Source organism: Balaenoptera acutorostrata, chromosome 5 (genome assembly GCF_949987535.1).
Source record: "Balaenoptera acutorostrata chromosome 5, mBalAcu1.1, whole genome shotgun sequence".
Classification (NCBI taxonomy): domain Eukaryota; kingdom Metazoa; phylum Chordata; class Mammalia; order Artiodactyla; family Balaenopteridae; genus Balaenoptera; species Balaenoptera acutorostrata.
In genome coordinates this window covers 76,069,777-76,096,511 of record NC_080068.1, presented here as the reverse complement: position 1 = coordinate 76,096,511, position 26,735 = coordinate 76,069,777, and the positions used below count along the sequence as shown (strand labels likewise).

General features: G+C 40.1%; 1 protein-coding gene across 7 annotated transcripts in view; it reads left to right on the top strand.

Moving 5' to 3' along the window:
- The window catches only part of GRXCR1 (glutaredoxin and cysteine rich domain containing 1), a 336,269-nt gene that overhangs the window by 203,653 nt on the left and 105,881 nt on the right, over positions 1-26,735 (top strand). Inside the window, exon 1 of one of the 7 annotated variants that reach the window (XM_057547457.1) lies at positions 4,749-5,141. The exons of the other annotated variants lie outside the window; for them this stretch is intronic. Coding sequence (XP_057403440.1) covers positions 4,758-5,141 — 384 coding nt within the window. The 5' untranslated portion in view covers positions 4,749-4,757. Of the gene's footprint in view, positions 1-4,748; positions 5,142-26,735 lie in introns of those variants that run through there. 7 annotated transcript variants of the gene reach the window in all.

The following is a 26,735-nucleotide window of genomic DNA, read 5'->3' as shown; positions in this document are numbered from 1 at the left end:
GCCCCCCACTCCTCTCCTGCTCCTTCCATCCTGGAGTGTCCCAACTACCTGCCTCTCCTGTTCTCCCAGGCCTCCCTCCTATGCCCCCAGGACCCACTCAGCCTGGAGTGGGCTTTGGAGAGTGGGAGATCGACCTGGGAGCTTAGGGCCCCAGTGGGTGGAGCAAACGCCCTCCACTCCTCTCCCACTCCTCTGGTCCTGGAGGCCCCCTCCTGCCTGCCTCTCCTGTTCTCTCCCGGATTCCTTTCTATGCCCCCAGGACTAACCCAGCCCGGAGGGGACCTCTGAGGGCATAGGACCTGGCCTGAGAGCCAGCCAACTTCCCTGGCGGATTGGGCAGGGGAAATGCTGGGCCTGCTCCCCCCTGATCCAAGCCCCTGAGGGTCCCTCCAGGTGTGGGAACCCCTCCTCCCCCTCAGCCTCCCTTCAGGCGTCGGTCCTGTCCAGCCTCCACTTCTCCTCCCCCCTCAGTCCTCCGACATCCTACGGGTTCGCTTGGGGGTTCTTCTCGTCTCCTTGGGCATTGGGGTCCCCCACCAGTGTCCAGCAGGCACCCTAGTTGTGGGGAGGTGCGAACTCTGCATCTTCCCACACCACCATCTTGACTCCTCCCCCCATTCCATTTTAATAAGGGACTTGAGCATCCATGGATTTTAGTAACCATGGGGGTCCCGGAACCAATCCCCCAGGATACCTAGGGATGACTATATGTATGTTTAGCTATTTTAAGTAACTGTTGGGAATTTATAGCTACCATCCGTTGATCAGCATTCGAAGCACTTCATATATATCATTCTAGTCAATCTTGCCAAACATTCTATGCAATAAAAACTACTATTTGACAGATGAGGAAACTGAGGCTCAAGGTCACTTAGGGGTGGCATATCCAAGGTTTAAACCCAGCATTGTGTACACCCACAGCCCCCGTTCTTAACCACTAATCTATAAGCTGAGAAATCATCCATCTTTCTTGTTATATAATAAAATAATAGTCCTGTTTTCAAAGAATATTTTCTTTAATGCACTCAGTTTCTTTTCTGATTAGAAGTTCTCTGCCCTTCAAATGAATAACTGAGCTGTGAATTTTGATTTGCAAATTCATGTTTGTTAAGAAAAGTTCAATATTCTATAAGCTGAAAAGTTTCAGGGATAGCTTGTTTTCCCTATTTTACTGATGGTTAGTAAATCTTTTTTTTCCTCTCTAGTCACCAATGTAGTTAGAAAATAAAAATTGATAGGTTCTTTCCATCCAAACAGAAGTTCTGAGAACAGCACTTGGGGAGTGAGTCATGATTTATTGCTTCTCTAGGGACAAGTGTTGCTGGAGAAAAGACCATTACCTTGCCAACGACTGGCAATATTTCTGCAAGACCAAAAAATAAAGTAGTGAATATGATAGCTATAAAGTAGCAGCAAATGGAGACATTTTGCACATATTTACTGTGATCCAAGGGATTAAAAACTTATGCTCCAAATGCTAGAAATATGGTTAACATTACTTCTCACCATGCAGTGATAATCACACACAGAATAGTATGTGGGGCAATATTTGGAGACAAGATGTGTAAATGAATAATTATATTTTTATGTCATACTTTCTCTGCAAATAAGGAAATAATTAGATATTCTGATTAAAAAACTAATGCCAACAAGAAATATCCAGGCCTAGGTCTAGCTGCTAGGTTATTGTTTCTACTGGGAATTGAACAAGGGGTATTTTTTTCTTTGAATACATCATTAATGGTAATTTCCAAAGTAGTTCTAGTTTGCTTAATGAAACATTTGACCCTCTATAGCTTCTGGAATTTTTAACTTTCTATTTTTTTTTTTAATAAATTTATTTATTTATTTTTGGCTGTGTTGCATCTTCGTTTCTGTGCGAGGGCTTTCTCCAGTTGCGGCAAGCGGGGGCCACTCTTCATTGCGGTGCGCGGGCCTCTCACTGTCGTGGCCTCTCCCGTTGCGGAGCACAGGCTCCAGACGCGCAGGCTCAGTAGTTGTGGCTCACGGGCTTAGTTGCTCCGCGGCATGTGGGATCTTCCCAGACCAGGGCTCGAACCCGTGTCCCCTGCATTGGCAGGCAGATTCTTAACCACTGCGCCACCAGGGAAGCCCTAACTTTCTATTTTAAATAAATAGATGCCCATTGGTAACAAACTTGAAATATTTCTGTATTGGTAATATGGTTTATCATGTTAATGGGGTTTTTGTTCATGTTTTGAGGGGTTGCATAAATCAAGGGTTAGGTTAGGAAGGAAAGGTCTTGCTAGTCTTGCCCTCTTTTGAGAAGAGCTTTGTAGAATGGGAGTTATACTTGTCTTTGGCCACTCTGTCTTTTTTTAGTTCTTTCAACGAACCTATGGTTTTCTGCCTCAAGTCCTTTTCACTTGCCACTGAAGTTTAGGAACTATCTCCAACTACTCCTGCCCACCTCAATCAGTCTCTTCTAATTTTGCTAGACCCTAGTTTAATGTCTTCTCTTCAGAGAGGCTTACTGTGACTTTTCTAAAGTAGGCTCCCTTCTTATATCATTTCTGATTATATCCACTTTTTTTCACTTGGTCATGCTTGTTACAGTTTTTATTATTATCTTTATTTGTTTATTGAATGTTAACTCTCAAGGCAGCGATCGTGCCTATTACATTCACCTGCATAGATCCAGCAACTTTTTGACATTTAGTAGGTGCCCAATAAATATTGTTAAATGAATAAATGATGGTAAGAGTACCTCTGAAGGAAAAGTAGGAAATTCTTGCTCAAGGGGGGATGCTAGACTGGCAAAGCAATTATAATGTAGGGAATAATAAACTGATACTGGGAAAAGGTGGCAAATGGAGTAGTTAGAAAGTGCTATGTTCACATTGAGCAGCTGGGAACAAACTGTAAACAGAATGAGAGTGGAGAGTGTTGAGAATAGCGTTGGTGTGTTTTATTGGCAATGACTAGAAATTTGGTTATTTCAAAAAAGAGGGATTCTGTATGTGCTTAAAATACACTGTGTTGAACTATAGCTATTTCGTCTAAACATTATGTTACCAATGGAAGGTATGGGACATAATTTTATATATCTTTATATTTGCTATAGTCTCCAGCTATGTCTTACTCTTGGGTGGCACTCAGTAGATGATTGTGGGATACTCATTGCCTGAATGAAAAATGAATTACAAAGATTTATCCACTGAAAAGAACAGCTTAATTTTTTATTTTAGCTTAAGACAGGTGTGTGAATTATAAATATCTAGGGCATGTTATACATCACGACACATATCTTCTTACACTAGCATATACTTCCTTTTACTTGTAGTCCAACGCAGTGGTCGTGGCTGTGAGTTTCTCTGTGACTCTGACAAGCTCAGCATATGACAAGATTGCTGGGGCCATCCAGCTAGCAGATGGGAAGAGAAACAGCATGGACAAGACACTGTCTGTCAACTGCCTTGGCCCACAAATGACACGTCACTTTTGCTCACATCCCCTTGGCAAAAGCTAAGCATTTGCTTCCTCTCCCTTAAATGCAATAGGCTGAACAATGTAGTTATGTGTGCATCAAAGCATCTCTCCTTCGTACACACTGGAAGACATTTCACAAAGTTACTAACATCTCTAGTGACATTAGTTGTGACTTTTATTTTCAACTTTAAGCTGTTAAGTATTTTCTGAAGTAAGTATAAATTGAGGTTATAATCAGGTGAAGACTTATAAAGATTAAAAAAGCTTGAAGCTCAGTATGAGAGTCAGCTGAGTATCCTCCCTCTGGAGGTTCAGACAGGTTGGGGCACTTACTATGGTATAAGTTCCAATATGTCCTTGTATCTTAGGAGCTTCTTCAGGTGCTTGCCAAAGTGACAGAAAATCCGCTGAGCACAGCGTAAGGAGGACCCTTCTCTATGCATGGGTGATTTGGATATGATATTTATCAGTGCTGATCACCTGGATTGCTTTGGCTGATCTGGCTGGCTTGGAGGATTTTCCATTCTTCCCTTGCTGTTCCATGTTTCCTTTCCAAAACCTTTCCCTTTGTCAAAGAGAGGAGTGTTTTCTGCTAGCAAAAGTGGGAAAGCAACAAAAGAAAAGATATTTCTTGTTATAACCTGTTAAAAAGCTATTCTTTAGCAAAACTACTTGTGCATGAAGATGAAGGTGTAGATTGAAAATTCAGCATATACAATATGGATGAAGTCTAACTGATGATTTAATAAGAGCTAATATTGATAGCTCTATGCAGGCATGTAATATGTTCACTGCCCTTTTTAAAGAGCGTGAAAGACAGAAGGAATAAGCACTGTGAGAAGACTATGCCACCTCCCATCCTACACATTTGATTCCATATTTTATCCCTGGTCTCCATTCTGAGCTGTTAGAGGTATTTCTGCTGCTAAGATCCTTTTCAACACTCACCACTGGCTTCAAAGTTCAAGTCTTTCATTTCCTTGCCCCGTACTTATTTTCTGTTTCATTGCATACTACTTTCTTGCACTTGTCTTGTTAAAGCGTCCACCATGGCTATTTAATATTTAAAGGCTGGGATCACTTTGCAGGTTTTAGTTTAAAGGTAACCATAGCAGACACACACACATTCATTATTAATAGCAGAGATGCACTCTAAGTTCTTGGGAATCTTCTTTCGTTTTGATGTTAGTTTCATATGAGTGCTGCTGTCACTAGAATTAAGCTCTGGTATTGTCATATGGAAAGTGGACTAATGCAGTAACCAGGGAACCAGAATTATGTGAACAGCTTATTATGTGGATGGGACCATGCTAAAAAGGGAGATGAAGCCAGAAAATGACAGGTCACGGAAAGTCCGGTTTCGGATCGCGTCATCTCACAGTGGGCGAGTTCTGAAGGAGGTATATGAAGATGGGCGACCGGCAGGCTCTCTGGATTCTGAATGTGCCAGTATCTGTGGCATAGATGGGCTCAGTGAGTCTGATGGACAGCAGAACGGCCACATAGGATCGGAAGGGGACGAGCAGGAGAATGACCAGGATAACTTGCTGGTGTTAGCAAGGGCTGCCAGCGAGAAGGGGTTTGGTACAAGAAGAGTCAACATTTTAAGCAAAAATGGCACAGTCAGAGGTGTTAAATATAAAGTCAGTGCTGGACAAGCTCTATTTAACAATTTAACCAAAGTATTACAGGTAAGTCACTGTACTTTGTCCTTCCTGATCTTTGTTTCTAATTCACCATCTCAACACCTCTCTGTTCTCCAGTTTAAAGCAAACCTCTCTTATTCATGATTCCTACATACTTCATGAGTCACTTCTAGATCTAGGATATTGTCTCAACAGCCATTGATTAAAAATAAGGTCATATGCTTAGCAAACTAGATTGACTTCTCAAAGCCAAATTCCTAACATGTAAGTAGTCTTCTTCTAGGGCGTAATGACTAAAACAATGTATCTGTTTCTTAGCCAAGGAAGGGAAGAAGACAGACTGTAGTCTTCAAAGCATTTGAGCAAAGCTTAGGAGTTAATTTCTGGTTAATCATCCTTAAGACACCAGTTTAGCATTTATCATCACTTGTATAGATATTTAAACCAGAAAAGGCTGAGTACTGCATTCAGTGGAGTTGGATTCAGCTGGAATGTTATGTAGATATAAAGGCTTCCTCCCATTCCTGGGGAGGTTGCAGATTTCATCTGAGGTGCATTTCTCCATTAATTTGCTTAAGAACTCTAGGGCAGCACTTGAAAAAGTTATTCTATAAATGTACAGATTGAGATCAGATTTTATAGTAAAAAATTAGCCCTTAAGATATGATAGATTCTGCCCAGTAATGTAGGAATGTATTATTCAGGTCCTGGGCCTTTGGCAATGATCTTATGTTAAGTTTTTGAAATTGCCTGGAAGCATTGGTGAAATGATTTTCTGTTAAAAACAGGCATCATTATTTTCAGGAATGGAGTTCATAATCACTACCATTAAGGTAGCAAGCCAGTATTTTTCATTGTAATACCATTTTTTATTCTCAATATTTAAATAAAATGATCTCTTGTGATGAATTATTCAATGCCTTGACATTATATAACAACACGGGAGTGGTGGGGATTTTAACCAAAGACACTTATTTTTCATTTAAAAGAAGTATTTGGAAAAGTCACATCATGAGGATTTAGAAAAGAAATCAAAGGATAAAAGCAGTTAAAAGCAAAGGTTTTTTTCATTTATAGAATTTACCCATGAAGGATTTCACAGCTTAGGGGAGGGGGTTGAGAACCAAAAATCAGAAACTGATGACTACGTTTTACTAGGTTGGACGCAGTCCTGTGTGGATTTCTAGTCATTAGGTTGAGTTCATCTTAGTGGCGTCTGTGTTTCACCCAATGCAGAAATTGTTATTGCTAAAGTGTAGACCAAGACTCTGTAAAAATTGTTTTAAAATGTTTGCATTCTTGTGATTAATTTAGCTTGTCATGATTTCAATTGCTGTATGATTTGGAGGATTATTTACAAAACTGCTGTACCGATTTTAGTACTTAGATTTGAATTTGTTGTTCAGATCTCTCAAGAAACCTATCATTTATGAGTAAATACCTTAAGTCTTCAAAACCTATGAGAGAAGAGCTTTTCCTCCCTATGGCTTTATCCTGATACTGCTGTAAATTCACAAAGAGGAAATAGAAGAACTTCCGAAGTCAAAATTTAGTACTAGATTAGGTTGCAATATTTACTTATATTTTTATGCATAATTCCATCCCACCGTTTTTTGGAGAAAAAAATCTGTCATTTTCTAATAATTTTACCTCGTTCCATTTACCCCATGCTTTAAGAAAACAATAATGGTTCCTAGCAGAGGTCCCTCAAAGTCTGATATTTAATCAGTTTCTTTTGGTCATTCTTTTTTTTTAAATAATTGTACAGTAATCAGCACATTGTAGGTATTCACAAATTTTGGCCATCATCATTAGTTTCATCATCATTATCATTGCCATCATCATCGTGGGAATATTCTCCGATCTCTCCAGGATAAAATGTTAAATGAGCTCCTACCTTGAATCAGGCTGCCAGCTGCACTATTCTAAGGGGCTCCATTCACATCACTGTGTGAGCAGCACAGCTTGGAGTTGTGCAGTGCAATCTACACAGCGTTATGTCGAGAGCTGACTTGGATACTTGCTGATTGCTAAGAGATGTGTATGTCATAACGGATGACAAATATCTTAGGCATATGTCTTAGGATGACTGAGTAGGTCACGCCCACAGGCATCCCACAGTACAGTAGCAGAGAAGCCCCAGGGGGTAAAAGCAGAAGTTACCATTCAATTACTCCCGTTAAGTGTGATATAGGGGCCAGATGTGACTCTTCCCTGGATCTCTGTATATTTTCTGAATTCCTTGGAAAGTAAGCAGCAAACTTAACTAGATGTAACTGTAATGTAGCAATTTCTCTCAGTGAGGAAAAGTGAGGAGTCAGGAGTCATATCTTGGATATTTGATTAAGGTTCCAATGCACAGACAATCTGATTGAAGAAAGGAACTGTGATTGAAGAAACAGTCAAGGTTTTCTTCCCTTTTTAGGTTATAAAATCTTAAAGCACTCAACATGAAACTTGAGAGGGGGCCCTAAATACAAATAATATCTTTCAAAGACCCTGTAAATCACTTTGCTTCCTCTCTATTAGTTTTCCATTATGTTATTGCTGTCTCATAAAACATTGGCATGTGCTTTGCAAAAATTTCAACTGTGCAGAGAATAGTCATTGAAATTATTTGCTCCAAACATTTACACTTCTTAGCAGCACTTATTTAGAAAGTTGTCTGTAAAAGGGACATTAGAACAAATTTTCATTCTGTTTGTCAATTAATTTACCCTATAGAATTCTGGGTAATTGAGAATGTGCAGTATTAATCAAGGTTTTTAAGGGTAGTGATGGGCCAGGAGAGAAAAGGTCACCTGGATGATCAGGTGGCCCTTATAGACTGTGGTTCATTGGTGAATCACTCAAGAGCCTGGAGCTGGTCTAAGTTATGGGTTTTCAGATGCCTGACTTTTTCATTTCTCTCAGAGATGACAAGAATGTAATGCTTAAGAGAGGCCAATTTGGAAATCTGAAAACCTAGAATCTAGTCATGGCCTGGAAATAGGCATGTATTAGAAACTGTTTAGGTTGTTCTTATATACAGTAAAGAGAATTATTGACCTAGATGTAAAAGGAAATTTTAATAAAAAATATTCCTTAGTGTTCTTTATGGCTTCAATGTTTAATGAGGAAAATGAAGCAGATATGTATTGATCTATGATTTTTTATTCTGATCAGGTTAGATCACCAGGAGGGTATTTCCTGAGCCAAAGATAAATACAGGTATACTGATAGACATGTTTCCTATTGGTATCCTAATTTATCCATCACTAGTTTGTTTAGAAACAGGCCCAGAAATTTTACCATTATTCTCTGATATAGGTGTTCTTTTTTAGTTCTCTTTAAGAAATTGTGCTGTAAGGATGTTTCTATCTGATAATAATTTTACTCATTATTTGAAAATTTTAGAGAGATTATTTTTTATTTAAAAAATTATTCCTTGTTATCTCATGCAAGACTAATTGCAAAACAACCGCATAGCTCATAGCTCTTCACCCAGTTCACATGATTGAATTTGATATACACCTTGCTCTTAGCAGCAACATTATTTCCAAAGTCTCTTAGGGTGGGTCAATGATACAGACAATTAAGGTCATTAATTTTTTCTAATTTATTCTTATGAGATTACATTTCAGATGGTAATCTTTTCTTGACCTTATCCTCAAACTTTGTAAGCATACTCTGTTAGAATCACGTACTATAATTTCCATAATTTTAGTTCCCTCTCTTTCTACAAATTTAACATTACTGTATTAGAGAAAAATAGATGCAAAGAAGGAAGGTAATTTCAGCACATATTATAATAATTTGGTGGCTCCTTTCTAAGAACTCGAATTAGACATTAACCTCCATCTATGTATGTACATGCATGCCTCTGGCCAACGTGCTCATATTTATGAGCATTCTAACATTTCAAGACAAATAAAATAAAATAAAAATAATAATGCACTTGCAGAACAATTTACATTATGCAAAGGGTTTTACAGACATTATTTTACTTAATTGTACCCAAAATTTTGTGAAATAAACAGGATATTATTATTATGATGATGTCTGTTTGGGCTTCCCTGGTGGCGCAGTGGTTAAGAATCTGCCTGCCAATGCAGGGGACACGGGTTCGAGCCCTGGTCTGGGAAGATCCCACATGCCACGGAGCAACTAAGCCCGTGAGCCACAACTACTGAGCCTGCGCGTCTGGAGCTTGTGCTCCGCAATGGGAGAGGCCGCGACAGTAAGAGGCCCGCGCACCGCGATGAAGAGTGGCCCCCACTCGCCGCAACTGGAGAAAGCCCTCGCACAGAAACGAAGACCCAACAGAGCCAAAAATAAATAAATAAATTAATAAAAAAAATAAAATAACTGAATATCGGAGAAATTAATTGTTTGGCCCAAAGCTAGAATTCTGCCTTTTGCTGTTTTGGCTTTGTTAGTTTTTAAAAGTATAATGCTCTATGCTCTATAAAATTCCCAACTTTACCTTTTGAAATATTATAATAATAACAAGTGTGAAGATTTACAAGACTAAATGTATCATGTTATGATATCATCTGGTCTTTTGAAACTTCAACGTTTGGTTAGCAGCTTTTAAAATCTATCATTTATTGAGTGTTCAATCTTCACCTAGGGGAGGTTTTTCTGCAGTTAAATAGCTTCTATCCAGTTTTAAATTATACTTTTAAAATTTATCAAAACATCATTTCTATAGCATCATTTGATTGAATTGTCATGAGATTGGAGGAGTTGAGACTGCGGGGGGATGGCTAGGTTCACTCAAGGAAGACAGCTGCTCAGCTTTGCTCACTGACCTTAGCATGCAGCCATTAATCTGTATTAACAGAAGTTTCAGGTCATGCTTCTTATCCATCTCTGGTTCACTGAATCTAGCTTCGGTAATAAGATAATATTCCAGAAAAAAGGAAGTGATACTCTTGACTCTTTAGTCCCAGTGGTTTATGTGGACCACTCTGGAAAAACAACAGCAAGAATAATAGTAAACACTGATTAAGTACCTCATGAATGCCAGGCACTGTTCTCATTATTTATGTGCATTGTTTATTCCTCATAGCAACTCTATAAGGTAGTATCGTTATTAATCAATTAATTACAACTTGAGCTCTTTTCTGTATATGTAACATTAAGTTGTAGGATTTAAAATCACATTTATCCAGGGAAATTCTTATGCAATAGTCTATCAAAGCAAGCATCTACTAATGGAATATTGCCTTCTTAGCTTAGTAGGCAAGAAATTCTAGGATTTTTGATACAATTTCAAACGATGCAGAAAGCTACATTAAGAAATTAGGTGACGTCATCCAAGAAGCAGAAAAAAAGCACCAAAAAATAAGCTGATACTACTGCTAGATTATTTGTGTACAATTAAAGAATTGTTGTAAACTATAGAGTACTGTGACCACCTTCCACATACCATCACTTTGATACTCTTTATCACAGCATTTGACATTGATACTAATTAGGACCTCAATAAATATTCTTACTTTGAGTTAATGAATTCAGTGACATTCTCTTAGTGGTATTTCCTTCTTTTCCATCTCTTTGTCTTTGGAGATTTCCTATATTGAATAGGAATAGAGTTTGCATGGTGAAGTATTGGTAGCTTGCTCCAATCAATTATTTCTGATGTGAGTTATCTTTAATATTCATTCAGTCATTTATTTAATAACCATTTACTGCATATCTATTATGGAGCAGGCACTATGCTAGATAAGATGAGGAATAAAACCCAATTCCAGCCTTCATGGAATATTCAGTAGTGTATTATGAATGGTTGTGTAAAGTGATTCCTGGAAGAATTCAGATACCACACTTGACTTTGTTTCCCATCTCTAGAGGATTCCCCCCCACTCTGTTTTCTTGTTGGCCTATCATAGCCTCTGCCACCCACTTTTCACTTCTCCAATGCTTATATTTTTCTCGGTTTTAGTCTTTCTCTTGTTAGACCATCATTATATTAGATTCCTTTCTTCAGCCTCTCTTGCTTTCTTTATAATGTTCTTCTGATCTAGGCCCAAGAACTGAAGGGTAATCTGTTCCCAAGATTACCTACAAGTCCCCTAAAGTCCGGAATGGTGACTCTGACCATTAGCACTCACTTATCCAAGTCTTGTGAATCTCATTAAAATTTTCCTCTCCTTAGTGCAAGAAATATCTAAATTGGAATATCTCTCATTTTCGTCAACTTATCAGAATTCTTGTATCATCATGACATTTAAATTTGTGGAAGCTTTGTTTTAATTGCTTGAAGATAAATCCCATGAATCTATCTTAATTCTGACTTTAGAACAACATGCCGAGCAAACCCACAGATTCCACAAGATGACTTGAAACAACTTAATGAACTCTACTGGCAGACCATGGTTACCACATAATTAGGGAATTAGCGCCCAGTGTTTCCAAACCTTGTAAAAACAGTATAAGTGTAGGACTAGACAAATATCCTCTGGCTGGCCTATTCATGCTTGCAGATTTCTGATCATTCTCCTAAATCCAGTATTCTGAATATTGTATAAAGCAATATAAACATTTAATAGTCTATAAATTGACACATTTTATAAATATATCAATCCCTCAATCATTATTGCCTGGAAGGAATTTTCAAAATGATACACAGAATAAAATACCATACAAAAATTTTTGGTTAAGGAAATTTTATTTATGTGTACAAATACATTCAACTAAGAATTTGGATCTCTTTGCTTAATTTTATTTTTCTAATAATTCATTATCTCACCTAACTGCTGACAAATTTTTTTTAACATCTTTATGGGAGTATAATTGCTTTAAAATGTTGTGTTAGTTGCTGCTGTATAACAAAGTGAATCAGCTATATGTATACATATATATCCCTATATCTCCTCCCTCTTGCATCTCCCTCCCACCCTCCCTATCCCACCCCTCTAGGTGGACACAAAGCACCCAGCTGATCTCCCTGTGCTATGCAGTTGCTTCCCACCAGCTATCTATTTTACATTTGGTAGTGTATATATGTCCATGCCACTCTCTCACTTCGTCCCAGCTTACCCTTCCCCCTCCCCATGTCCTCAAGTCCATTCTCTATGTCTGCATCATTATTCCTGTCCTGACCCTAGATTCTTCAGAACCTGTTTTTTTTTTTTTTTTTTTAGATTCCACATATATGGGTTAGTATACGGTCTTTGTTTTTCTCTTTCTGACTTACTCCACTCTGTATGACAGTCTCTAGGTCCATCCACCTCATTACAAATAACTCAATTTCGCTTCTTTTTATGGCTGAGTGATATTCCGTTGTATATATGTGCCACGTCTTCTTTATCCATTCATCTGTTGATGGACACTTAGGTGGCTTCCATGTCCTGGCTATTGTAAATAGTGCTGCAGTGAACATTGTGGTAGATGGCTCTTTTTGAATTATGGTTTTCTCTGGGTATATGCCCAGTAGTGGGATTGCTGGGTCGTATGGTAGTTCTATTTTTAGTTTTTTAAGGAACCTCCATACTGTTCTCCATAGTGGCTGTATCAATTTACATTCCCACCAACAGTGCAGGAAGGTTCCTTTTAAAACATTTCTTGTATTTTCTCCATTCTATTTCCAAGATTTTGGATCATCGTTACTATCAGTACTCTGAATTCTTTTTTAGGTAGACTGCGTATTACCTCTTCATTTGTTTGGTCTAGTGAGTTTTTACCTTCTTCCTTCATCTGCTGTGTATTTCTCTGTCTTCTCATTTTGCTTAACTTACTGTGTTTGGGGTCTCCATTTCGCAGGCTGCAGGTTCGTAGTTCCCAGTGTTTTTGTTGTCTGCTCCCAGTGGCTAAGGTTGGTTCAGTGGGTTGTGTAGGCTTCCTGGTGGAGGGGACTGGTGCCTGTCTTTTGGTGGATGAGGCTGGATCTTGTCTTTCTGGTGGGCAGGTCCATGTCTGGTGGTGTGTTTTGGGGTGTCTGTGAACTTAATATGATTTTAGGCAGCATCTCTGCTAATGGGTGGGGTTGTGTTCCTGTCTTACTAGTTGTTTGGCATAGGGTGTCCAGCACTGTAGCTTGCTGGTCGTTGAGTGGAGCTGGGTCTTAGCATTGAGATGGAGATCTCTGGGAGAGGATTCGCCATTTGATATTATGTGGGGCTGGGAGGTCTCTGGTAGACCAATGTCCTGAACTCAGCTCTCCCACCTCAGAGGCTCAGGCCTGACACCTGGCCAGAGCACCAAGACCTTGTCAGCCACACGGCTCAGAAGAAAAGGGAGAAAAAGAAAGAAAGAAAGTAAGAAAAAAATGAAATAAAGTTATTAAAATTAAAAATTAAAAAAATTTATTAAAAATAAAAAATTAAAAAGTAATAAAAAAAGCAAGAAGAGAGCAACCAAACCAAAAACAAATCCACCAATGATAAAAAGCACTAAGAACTATACAAAAAAAAACCCCAAAAAACCCCCAAAACAAAGAAAAAAAACGGACAGACAGAACCCTAGGACAAATGATAATATCAAAGCTATACAGACAAAATCACACAAAGAAGCATACACATACACACTCACAAAAAGAGAAAATGGAAAGAAAATAATATATATATATAAAAAATTTAAAAAGGAAGAGAGCAACCAAATCAATAAACAAATCTACCAATGATAATAAGCTCTAAATACTAAACTAAGATAAACATAAAACCAGAAACAAATTAGATGCAGAAAGCAAACCCTAAATCTACACTTGCTGCCAAAGTCCACCTCCTCAATTTGGGATGATTCGTTGTCTATTCAGGTATTCCACAGATGCAGGTACATCAAGTTGATTGTGGAGATTTAATCCTCTGCTGCTGAGGCTGCTGGGAGAGATTTCCCTTTCTCTTCTTTGTTCGCACAGCTCCCGGGGTTCAGCTTTGGATTTGGCACCCCCTCTAAGTGTAGGCCTCCTGAGGGTGTCTGTTCTTCGCTCAGACAGGACGGGGTTAAAGGAGCAGCTGCTTCGGGGGCTCTGGCTCACTCAGGCCGGGGGGAGGGAGGGGTACGGATGCGGGGCGAGCTTGCGGCGGCAGAGGCCAGCGTGATGCTGCACCAGCCTGAGGCGCACTGTGCGTTCTCCCGGGGAAGTTGTCCCTGGATCACGGGAGCCTGGCAGTGGCGGGCTGCACAGGCTCCCGGGAGGGGAGGTGTGGATAGTGACCTGTGCTCGCACACAGGCTTCTTGGTGGCGGCAGCAGCAGACTTAGCATCTCATGCCCGTCTCTGGGTTCGCACTGATAGCCGCGGCTCGCGCCCGTCTGTGGAGCTCAGTTAGGCAGTGCTCTGAATCCCCTCTCCTTGCGCACCCCAAAACAATGGTCTCTTGCCTCTTAGGCAGTTCCAGACTTTTTCCCAGACTCCCTCCCGGCTAGCCGTGGCGCACTAGCCCCTTCAGGCTGTGTTCACGCAGCAAACCCCAGTCCTCTCCCTGGGATCTGACCGAAGCCCAAGCCTCAGCTCCCAGCCCTGCCCGCCCCGGCGGGTGAGCAGACAAGCCTCTGGGGCTGGTGAGTGCTGCTCGGCGCCGAGCCTCTGTGCAGGAATCTCTCCGCTTTGCCCTCCGCACCCCTGTTGCTACGCTCTCCTCCACGGCTCTGAAGCTCCCCACCTCTGCCACCTGCAGTCTCTGCCCGCGAAGGGGCTTCATAGTGTGTGGAAACCTTTCCTCCTTCACAGCTCCCTCCCACTGGTGCAGGTCCCGTCCCTATTCTTTGTCTCTGTTTTTTCTTTTGTCTTTTGCCCTACCCAGGTATGTGGGGAGTTTCTTGCCTTTTGGGAAGTCTGAGCTCTTCTGCCAGCGTTCAGTAGGTGTTCTGTAGGAGTTGTTCCACATGTAGATGTATTTTTGATGTATTTGTGGGGAGGAAGGTGATCTCCACGTCTTACTCCTCTGCCATCTTGAAGGTCCCCTCTGACAAATTATTTATGTCTTAGAACCTTTCATTAGGAGGGAAGAAATAGATGTAATTTTTGTCCATGTAACTCTCCCCTATAGTTAATAGACCAAATTAGAGAAGTATTCCTTATTTTATTGATTCTTAAACAATAAAATTAGGCCATGAAAAAATTAAGTTGCTCCTTTATGTATCTTTTATGTAACTAATGATATGGAAATTAAATATCTTTATTATATTAAAACTCTGAAAGCTTGACTTGTCCACAGGTGGATAGAGGAATGAAAGCCAAGGTATTGATTTTCAAGAGACAGGCTGTGTTAGAAGAGTAGGCGCTGGGGAATTATGCTCTAACAGGTCAGTGGAAAGAGAATAGAGAGAAGTCCCAGTACCAAACCAGTGGAGACTAAATGAGGGTCATCTTAGGAAGGGGAGAAGAGGTGGATGGGCTATGACCTTAGAGGAAGTCAGTGGGTCTAGAGGTTGGGGGACGGGGCTCTGTGGATTAGAACTGGGTCAGCATGGAGAAGCTGCAGGCAACCCTGCTTACAGGGGCCCTAGAAGCAGCCCGTGCTGGCAGAGCAGCTCTCCTCACCTGCATGGTGCCTTTGGTGTAGAGCCAGGTTCACACGTCCCCTCATGGCTTCTCCTGAGCACCTTCCTTTGACAGCTATCAGCACATTGCATATGGAGCATCTGGCAGAAGTGATGCCCTCTCATGTCCCAAGATTCCACTGTACTTCTTCCAAACTGTCCCAAGTAAATACTCCCCTTTTCAATGACACAGGACTCATAATCTTCCTCTGAAATGAAAAGCAGGGCTTTTGACATCCAGATTAGTCATGCTGGTTATGTGAAAAATAAAGCCTGCAGTATCCATATTTAGGAAGGACTGAACAATGATAATTACCTAGTGTATTAGTTTCCTGTTGCTGTTGAAACAAATTGCCACAAACTTAGTGGCTTAAAGCAACACAAGTTTATTACTTTGCAGTGCTAGAGGTCAGAAGTCTGAAATGAGTCTTAGGGAACTAAAATCAATGTTTCAACTGGGCTATGTTCCTTCTGGAGGCTTTAGGGGAGAATCCATTCCTTACCTTTTCCAGCTTCTGGAGGCTCACATTCCTTGGCTCATGTGATGTCTGCTTCCACTGTTACATCTTCTTTTCTAACTCTTCCACCTCCCTTTTTCTCTTATAAAGATATTTATGATTACATTGTGCTCTCCTGAGTAATCCAGGCTAATCTTTTTATCTTAAGATCCTTAACATTGTCACTCTGCAAAATCTCTTTTGTCCTTTAAGGTAATGTATTCACAGATTGTGGGGATAAGGGCATGGCCATTTTGGGGTGGCTATTAGTCTGCCTACCACACCTCATAGATGTGGTAAGCTTATTTTGTCTATGAGAAAACTAGGGCTTTGTGGTAGATTAAATTATTGGCTGTTTTTTCCCTTTCCCTGTAGTACACTGACACACTTCTTCCATGGCTACCTGAAGACAGGAGTGACTTTAGTCTGGCCACATGACTCCCATTGGACAATGGGATGGTAACAGACATAGCACGTGCAGAGGCTTGAAATATGCTTGCATTTTGGGGTTTGCCTCTTGCACTCCTTCCATCACCAAAAGAAGGACATGCTACAGGAGCTTGGCTGGTCCTAGAAGAGTGAGAGACACAAAGAACAGACCTGGACCCAACAACAGCTTGAAGCCAAGCCCTGCAGAGCTTAGCCTAGATCCTAGATTGTTAGTGCCCACTCAGACTCATGAGCAAGCAATAAGTGCTTATGGTTGTATTCCGCTCAGTTTGGGGTGGTCTGTTAAGCTGCAGAAGCAAACTGGTCCAAGCTCACGGATATTGAGTACCTTCGTCAAAGTCACAGGATGGTAAGTGATATAACTACCAGAACGTTTGACTCCGGAGATTGAGCTCTTATCCACTGAGCAACTAGTGTCCAGCCTTTAATCAGATGCCTGAATTTTCTCTATAATATTTCTGCCAAGAAGACCTTATCTTTTTGACTCACTTAGTCATCTTTTCTCAATGAAAAGATTCATGAAGTTTAAACTTTCGGTCCCATAAAACATGTATTTTTCATTTAATGCAATACTGTTTTGTTAGTTTCCTTTCTGTATATATGTACAAGACTCTACATTCAACAGAATATAATTTTATTGTGTTAGTCCAGGCTGTTAAAATCCTTTTGGACTCTGGTGTTATACCACCCCCCCATACTTCAGTACCTTACTGAGTCAGCAGAACACAGTTTTGAGCATGGCAAATTATCAGCATGGAGTAATATCAAGTGAGTGAAGAAATAAATTTAAAGAATATTAAGAATCCTTAGCGAAGTGGCAAGTGTATTTTAGTAAGTATTAGGAACCAATAAAATTAAACTAGTAGTCTTAATCTAATATGAAAAGAAGAGAGAGACAAATGATGTATAAGTGGTTGTGACATAGACTATGTCGGCGTTAGAGGACTCCATGGGTTTCCTCTTATTACGTTCTTTAAAAATGATCCTTGTACATAACTCTTGTAGTGCCAGACACTTTTTATCAGTAGGGAAGTCATTTGTCCTGAAGAGGTCACGCATCCTAATTCCTATAATCTGAGGGCAGTAACTATGATCTCCGGGAAGGAGATAGCTTGTAGTCATGGCACAACACTGCATGTTGAATCAATTGAATTAATACTCAGCAGTACTGGGCTTCTAGAGTCATGGAGCTTCAAGCACAATTCAGATGCAGCAGTAGGAGCCCGAAGGCTGGAGTTTGTCTCTCTGAGTGCCTGGTGCTTTTACCTGTAGGTTTAGTGCATACAGTTATGCATATTTTTCAGTTAAAAAAGTATTAGGAAATCTGAGACTTCCCTGGTGGTCCAGTGGTTAAGACTTCGCCTTCTAATGCAGGGGGTGGGGTTTGATCCCTCCATTAATGGGTAAGAGCATTAATGGAGGGAGATGGCCTGGTTTCTGATGCAAAGTCTGAATATCCTAGGCGGGTATTCTGGGGAAATTTACTTAACTTCTGTAAAACCTAGTTTCCTCATCAGTTAAGTGGGGGTAATGATAGTGATTAGTTCTTGTGAAATAAATGAACTATTGTGTATAAAGCGTTTTATACAATGCCTGGCACATTGTAAGAGTTGAATAAAACTGTTATTATTTTTATTATCCATCCCACAAACTGTGAGTCAATTGTTGTTAAGTACTCTGCTTGGCAATGACGGCACAGATATGAATAAAACATGATTTCTATCCTCAGAGGAACTAAATTCCTTCTCATGAGGAAGACAAACTCAGTTACTGTAAAATATGGTGAGTACTCAGGAGCTTACAAAGGGATAGAGGCAGAGCATCTGACCCAATTCTCTAAGTCTCATAGCGATCCTGTTTCCCTCATATAATATCTTTTAAAAGATGCATAGGACTTCCTGGGCCACTCCTGAAAAGACATCGTGGTACTGCAGGCTTTATTGGCTGCACTCACTTCCCTTCAGAAAATCTCAGCTGCTGCCTTTAAACTTGGCTTAGCCTCTGCTACTCAAACCTGTTTTCCTGAGGCCAGTTCCTCTGTTCCAGATCCTGTCCTGGCTCTGGCCCCTACCTGGGCCTTTTGTCTTTGCTTCTCTAGTTTTAACCTCCCTTGGCCGCTAGGCCACATGGTTGCCAGCCTGGCTTCGTACCTGTGAGCTCAGCCAGCCACCCACATGCCTTGCGTCTGAGCATTCCTCTACAACACCTGTCATCCTGAAAGCTTGGCCTGCTGCTTCCGGGGAGAGGTGGACTCCGTCTCTTCCTTAGTAGTAGCCTGGATTGACTTGTTATGCCTTTCAACACGAATCCAGGGAATTATTTGTATTTTTATGGGATGCACTCTGCTATAAGCCACAGAGTAAGACTACTAGACATGGCTTAAAATATAGACATGTATTATTTTCAGTTCAGAGGAAGTTTAGAAAAGGCTGTTGCTGAGGTTGTTTGTTGGTTGATAAGGTGATAAACAACCCAATTCCCGTTGTTCTGCTCTATCATCCTTGGCTTATTTATGAAGTTCCCTCATGGATCCAAGATGGCTGCCAGGCCAGAGCCAAAAACAGAAAGGGAGGGGTGGCAAAAGGGAACGTTCTTTGTAGGTTTGCCTCTCCTATCAGAAAAGAAAAGAGAATTCCAGAAACTTCTCAGAAGCATTCTCTGACATTTAATGGCCAGAATAGGGTCTTATGGCCACTGTTTGCTATAATAGAAGGCTGGGAATGTGAGGTCATGGCATTGCCTCTATGGCAGAGGAGGGCTTGGAGCCTGGGGTTGGAAAAACTGCTGGGTAAGCAAGCCACTGTGCCTGCCACACCATTATCCATCCATTGATGTGACTTAATTTTTATTTTATGCAATTTGACTCACATTGGACCATACAAAAGCATTTCAATAGTGATCTTATAGTATAATCTGTGTACATTTTTTTTTTTTGGCCTGTCCTTGTTTTTTCCTGTCTTTCCAGGTTTACTTCTTCCTAATTTTTTTTTTTTTTCAGTATTCATGCCTTTGGATTTCTGGATGCCATCCTTGTTTTCTCAGGCCTAGAGCTTTTTACCGGATGACTTTCATTATTCTAACACTAGAACTTCAGAAACCTCAAATGACATGAGGGATGGTAAACAATTTATTATTAACTAATAGCAGTAAACGTGTAAGTATATTAGTTTTCTATTATATCTAGAGTAGGGTCTCATTGTGTAATTTTAAAAAGGTGCGTGCCACACTTGACCTAGTCTGAGCCATCTAAAACAGAAAAGAGCTTCCCCCAAACAGTGCATATTGCTCTATTTTTTTCCCTCCTGCTTGCCTACATTAAATCAAAAACCAAATAAAATACAAAACACAGTGACTACGGAGTCACAGGGCTCCTTCCCACAGCTTCTTCCTCCACGCCTGCCTCGGAAGCTGTCCCCTCAGGGCTCCGCAGGCGGTGAGGTGGAACTCATTTTCCATTTGAGGAGAACGATGATAAAGCAGCTCTCTGCGAGCAGAGCAGGGCAGACCCTCTCTCAGCAAGCCTCTTAGCAACGCTGTTCCAGCTTTCCTGATTCTGCTAGTCATAAACAAGGTTTAAAAAATTATTTAAAGGAATACTATTAGTATTAGGAATAAGAGCAACCCTTTTTGAATGCCTACACTGACAGAAATTAACTTAGGTACCTTTCTTATAATACTGTTTCTTCGATCCTCACAGCAAATTTGCAAGGCGGATATTAATTTATTTTGTATGATATAAACTGACAACATCCCAATTCAATGAAAGAACAATGAAAAAACATTTGTCCCCAAAGATTTTGACCTTCATTTTGATCTGCCATCTGAAATTTTTTTCCATTATTTTTCTTACTCCAGAGAGCTCCTTTGTCCTTTTTTTTTTTAACATCCTGTCTCTGCATTTATTTAGATCTCTTAAAATTTCTCTCATCAGCAAACTGTAGTTCTCAAAATACAAGTCCTATATATGTTTTGTTAGATTTATAAGTATTTCATGTCCTTTGGAGTGATTATAAGGGGTATTGTTTTTTTTTTCTATTGAAGTATAGTTAATTTACAATGTTGTGTTAATTTCTGCTGTACAGCAAAGTGATTCAGTTATACATATGTATACATTCTTCTTTTTCATATTCTTTTCCATTATGGTTTATCATAGGATACTGAATATAGTTCCCTGTGCTATACAGTAGGACCTTGTTGTTTATCCATTCCATATAGAATAGCTTACATCTACTAACTCCAGCCTCCCACTCCCTCACTCCCCCAACCCCCTTCCCCTTGGCAACCACAAGTCTGTTCTCTATGTCCAGAGTCTGTTTCTGTTTCATAGATAGGTTCATTTGTGTCATATTTTAGATTCCACATATAAGTGATATCATATGGTATTGATATTTGTCTTTCTCTTTCTGACTTACTTCATTTAATATGATAATCTCTAGGTCCATCCATGTTGCTGCAAATGACATTATTTCATTCTTTTTTATGGTTGAGTAGTATTCCATTGTATATATGTACCACATCCTCTAACAGAGACACAGACATAGAGAACAAATGTATGGATACCAAGCGGGAAAGGGAGGGGTGGGATGAATTGGGATTGATATGTATACACTATTGATACTATGTATAAAATGGATAATAATGAGAACCTACTATATAGCACAGGGAACTCTACTCAGTGCTCTGTGGTGACCTAAATGGGAAGGAAATCCAAAAAAGAGGGGATATATGTATACATATAGCTGATTCACTTTGCTGTACAGCAGAAACTAACACAACATTGTAAAGCAACTATACTCCAATAAAAATTTTCAAAAAAAGAAACATGGACCCCTATGTTCATAGTATCACAATTCACATCAGCCAAGACAGAGAAACAAATGTCCATTGACAAATGAATGGATAAAGAGCTCTTTTGTCTTAAGTCAAGTTCCCTAGAAGGAGAACCTGAGATTGGATTCTTGTGACAAGTGATTTATTGAGGGAGTACTCTCAGAAGAAAAGGAATGGAGGAAACAGGATAGGATGGCAAGAAAGCTAAGCAAAGAAGTGACCTTGGCTAGAGACCAGCTTCAGCCTGGATACTCGGAATACAAATTGTACCATGGATTTGTTCCCATCTTGCAGGAAGGGGCTGGCATTTGTCATGCCTGTGTACGTCTGTCTTTGGCCATTGGCAGTCTATGTGTGTGTGTTTATGTCTGTGTTTAACAAGGCATCATCCATTCTGCTGAGACATTTATCCAGAGAAGGGGGAAGCTGTGAGTTTTTAGCAGCCAATATCCACAGTGGCTGGGGGGGTGGGTGAACCAACATTGTGGAGGGAGTGTGCAACAGCCACAACAGTCCACCTCTTGCACTGTTCAGATTTACTTGCTTCTCCCATAGAGTTTATTCCATCCAGGCACAGTCATGCCCCAGTTAGTGGGAGAGTTAGTGGGATAAATTATAGCCCACACACTGCAGTTGGTCTTAAAGTGATTTTTGTTTTCTCTCTCTCTTACTTTCCATTGTAGACCTCCTCCTCCTAGCTAACCCTTCTGCTTGTCGAGGTGTCTTGCATGGTTGGGTGACCCATATTCTCAGTCCCTGTGGATTCTGAGCCTCTGGTCACTATGCGCTTATCAGGCAGTTATTGCTATACTTGCCCATTTACAGTTAAAACCAAGTGAGTACCAAGAACGGCACCTGAGTACCAGACATATTTTTATCTGTCCCTAATATATAGTGGAAGTTTCCCTCCCTGAGACAATCAGTGTTAGTTACCCCTGCCAGTGTGGTAGCTCCTTTTTATGCCACTTGGATCACTGTCATGATGAACCCAAGGGGACCACATGTCAACTATAGCTTTAATTTTAGTGGGCCTCTTCCTGTGTTGCTTAGAGGAAGTATTCCCTTCTGGGAACACAGGAATTAGATTAATGATATCTAAAATTGCAGGAATGGAAAACCCAATTCCCCAGGTGGGTCACTGGGAATGATGGTGAATGGGATCATTCTTGCATCTCCCCATTGGTTCCTGGACCCATGAATTCTAGATATTGGCAGTATAGCACCGTATGATGACTATTGGGTAAAGGTATAATCGGCATCCTGAAGAATGACACCCTTTCCCACAAGGTGCCGTCACCAGACTGATCCATCATCTCTGCCTTCAAGCTGCTGCTCTACAGCTGTGTCGGGTGGCAGGTTCTGGATGATGTGGGACATGGCAGGGCCAGTGCTCCTTCTTATTCAAGTAGCTTCCTTGAGCCCTCTGAAGCCACTTGAGCCTGATCTTAGGTAAACCACTTTCATTTTATGATGAATTATTGCTAGATATACTTGACCTTATGACTTTGTGGATGTGACAGTATATATCTACAAAGTATACATCCAGAGTAGTTCTGATGGCCTGGAAGGGTAAATACTCAGTCTCTACCGGGGCCCTGGCCATGCCAGAAGCTGCTTTTCAAATATTGTAGTTTCTCCTGCATACAGCATGGTCTTGAGCCCGAACCCTAGGAGTTGCTGCTATGTCTTTCCTACTGAGGCTGACCAGAGATTTAACATAGTGCTCTTCTCCACTACAGGTAATTCTAGTAACATGGGATCTGCTGGGTTGCATGAATCACACTTCAGGGCTGCTTGTACCTCGGCCTGCAGCTGTTGCAAAGCCCTTCTTTTTGTGAGCCCTACTCTAAGACTGGCAACCTTCTGTGCCACTTGATAAATGGATGTGTGTCCTCTAACACCTGAAGAGGTCCATCCAGCACTGTGCTTTTTACTTAGAGATAGAAGGTGCAAAATAGAATAACTTGTCCTTTCCCTCTGAGGGGAAGTTCCAGCATGCCCCAGACCACCAGACTCGTAAATAATTCACCAGGAGTTGCAAATTCTTGGGTCTTTATGGGGTTTTTCTCCCACACTCTGGAGCAGATATGTCTTACCTGCAGGCATTTAGTATTCCTTGCTCATCAGGTCTTACTAAGATGGGTTATTAATACTGGTGGACCACTATGTGGTTCTGGGTAATGTCCATAATTGCCCTTCCTCCCTCCAGTCTCCTGGATGAAGGGAGTAACTCACTGGATGAAGAGGCAGCTGAGAATGTTAGCAGCCATCACCCATGACAACGGAGATAATGTACCAACCTGGTGAAGGGAAGGGAGGGGTGGGGACACACACCACAGCATCCACTACACCCTGGAAACATACAGTGATGTTATCTGGAGAGAGATAGGGGAGGAATGGTGCTGAGTGGGGAAGGGATCAAAATTCAGGATACTGGGATCTCTCACTAAAGCATTGCCTTGAAAAGCAGTCCCGTTTTGACAGAAAGGAGATTTGTTGCGAGAGCTCTGAGCGTCCAGGGACCTTTTGCTGTGGGAAGTGGCAGTGGTGTGATGGGGAGAGGATCGTTCAGTATTCATAAAATCGGCAAGTCAGTTGTCAAATCTTGGCAGTTCGAAATTGGCCATGGTGGGAGTATTCCTAGCACGGAGGTCAACAAATACAACAAATTAGAGCTTTTTTCTCTCCCCTGAAAGTAGTTTACCAGCAGATCATGGCTACTAAAAAGTTTTTGAAAAGAATAACAAAACAGGAGAAGGTGAAGAGCAAGAGACCCCAAAAAATCAAACTCTAACTAATTAATATTTTGTCGTGGAGCCAGAGCTAGTCCCTGCACATTTTCCTTTTCCTAAAATGCGATCAGAAAGTGCCATCTAGTTAGCCATTTTTTTAAGGTCATTACTGTTATTTTCTCATTAAAAAACTCATTTGCTTCTGGGGATTGCTTAGTGAGCTTATGTTGCGGTAGACATGAAAAAACTCTTCCTATTTCGTTTTCCAGCCTCCAGGCTTGCCTTTGGCTGATCCCTTCCTCATACAACTGAAAATCTTATCATGTTACTCCCCTGCTAAAAGCAAGCCAGTTGTTCTCTGTAGCATTTACATATAAAATCACACTTCTTAGTCTGTTATATAAGCCTGAGTTTCTCTCAAAATCAGAGTGTAAAATAAGGATCTGTGTGCAGGTGGCTTACTGGGGAGGTAATCTCAGGGCACGAGGAAAAGAGGGAGGAATGTGGAAGAGGGAAGGAGCATTTCTCTTCTTGAAATGCTGCCACTTTTTTCTCTCAGTTAACTCAATCTTTTGCACTAATCTCAGATGTGACTCTTTCCTGGAAGCTTCCATGGTTCCCCCTAGTTAGTGTTAAATGCCCCTATAGCTCTTGAAACATCCTTATTATAGCCCTTATTACAACACATACTAGTTCTAACACACAAATCTGTTTACTTCTAACACACAAATCTTCCACATAGGTTTATAAGGGGCTATATTTTAGATTTCCATATCCTGAGTACCTAGCATAGTACTTGGCTGTATAAAAAATGTTCTGTAAATACTTGGGAATGAAAAGAATGAGTGCATTTTGATTTTGCAATGGCCTGCTTTTACCAAAAAAGAAAATCTAATCTAAGCCCATTCCAAAGAAATTGAAACATGAATATATTTTGAAAGAAGTGTGCTAGGTATCCAAATAGGTCTCTGATTATATATATATTTGTGTGTGTGTATATACATACACATATATATATACATATTTAATCAACAAAGCAGTAACAATGAAATGTAAGGAAATCAAGCAATATATCAATAATAATGACATATGGCTCCTGCTCTCAGGAATTAGATAGATAAAACATGAGCACATAATGAATAATAATAAACACATAATGAACATAATGAATAATAATAAAAAAGGGGAAACCAACACACTGAGATATGAAATATTATAAGATATTATGGGTGAATGGGGTAAATGACTAGTAGAAAATATATTTGCTATGATATCAGAGGATTCTGACATCTTCTGGGGATAGAAAGACAAGGGGGTTTCTAGGCAGCAGATAAGATTTGAATTAGGCGGTATGTGTAGTGGTTTATAGCAGTGACTCTGGAAAAGAACTCTTAGACTCAAACTCCTAAGTCACATATACCTATTCCTGTGTAACTGTGGGCAAATTTTGTTGGTTCATCTATAAATCAGTAATTAATGTGGTTATTGGTAGGATTAAAGAATACTTAATACACATATAGAGATTAGAACAGTGCTTGGCATATAACTCTTCTGTTACATATGATATATTTACCTTAAAAAAATGAGGAGGTTAGTTCTTAGCAGAAACATAAGATACATTTGGGAACCAGAGAAAGTACTAGTTTACTTGTAGCAGAGTATTTATGTGGGAAATGGTGGGAGATAAAACTGGAAAACTGTTTTGAATTCCTACTGAGGACCCAAAAAGTCAGCTATAGCCAGTAATGAGAACAAACAAAGATAAAATGATTGTATGTTTTGGTTTCTCCTGGATAACTGTGGTTTAAGTATTGTCTTGAAATAATTATAAGAGCACCTTTCACTCTCAAAAGTGTCTTGTTTGGATTAAAGATACCCCAAAATGATATTTAGGCAAGGATCATGGGGATTTCTGGAGATTATCTGGCATAAATGTGTAAAATGCACTGGAGAAAAGCAGTTTATAGGTTGTTAGCCACCCATGGTGTGTTTATATAAAATCATATTAGTTTCCATAAATTATAAAAGCTCAGTACTGAAAGGGACCTGGAGATAATCTGGTAGACTTCATTCTTCACTTTTTATATTGGCCCACTGCGATTAGCTTTCAGTGTATTTGGAAATGTTCAAAGAAGCATGTAAAACTGAAATCTTTTTAACAAAAACAAAAATAAAATACAAAAAAAAATAGGGGAAAGTCAAAACTCATTGCAAATAAACTACATACGTACATGTGTTTAGGATGTCCTTTACTTCATTTTGAAATAACAGCCCTGAACTATTTTCATATGCTAGATTTGGAGTTGCATACATTAGTCAATAGTTTAGTTTGAACAGCAATGACACCATTATACAGCAGTGTTCATGCAGTGAGTTCTTCTGCATTTTGCCCTTATTATCTAATAAATGTAACTGGGAAATTGGGAAACAAAAGTACTGATACTAGTGATAATGAAACATAGATCTCATCACTTTAATAAAGCAAAATTTGAAACCATTAGTTGTGCTCATAAAAGCATCTCAATCTAGTGTTAAGTGGACCTAAGTCCACTCCCTCGGCAGGGGTAAGAGGTGTGGGGCAGGCCTTTGGTGAATGCTGTTAGATTGCACCCTCTTGAAGTTGGTTGGAATTCATGCAAAGCTGGTATCCCAGCAGGGAAT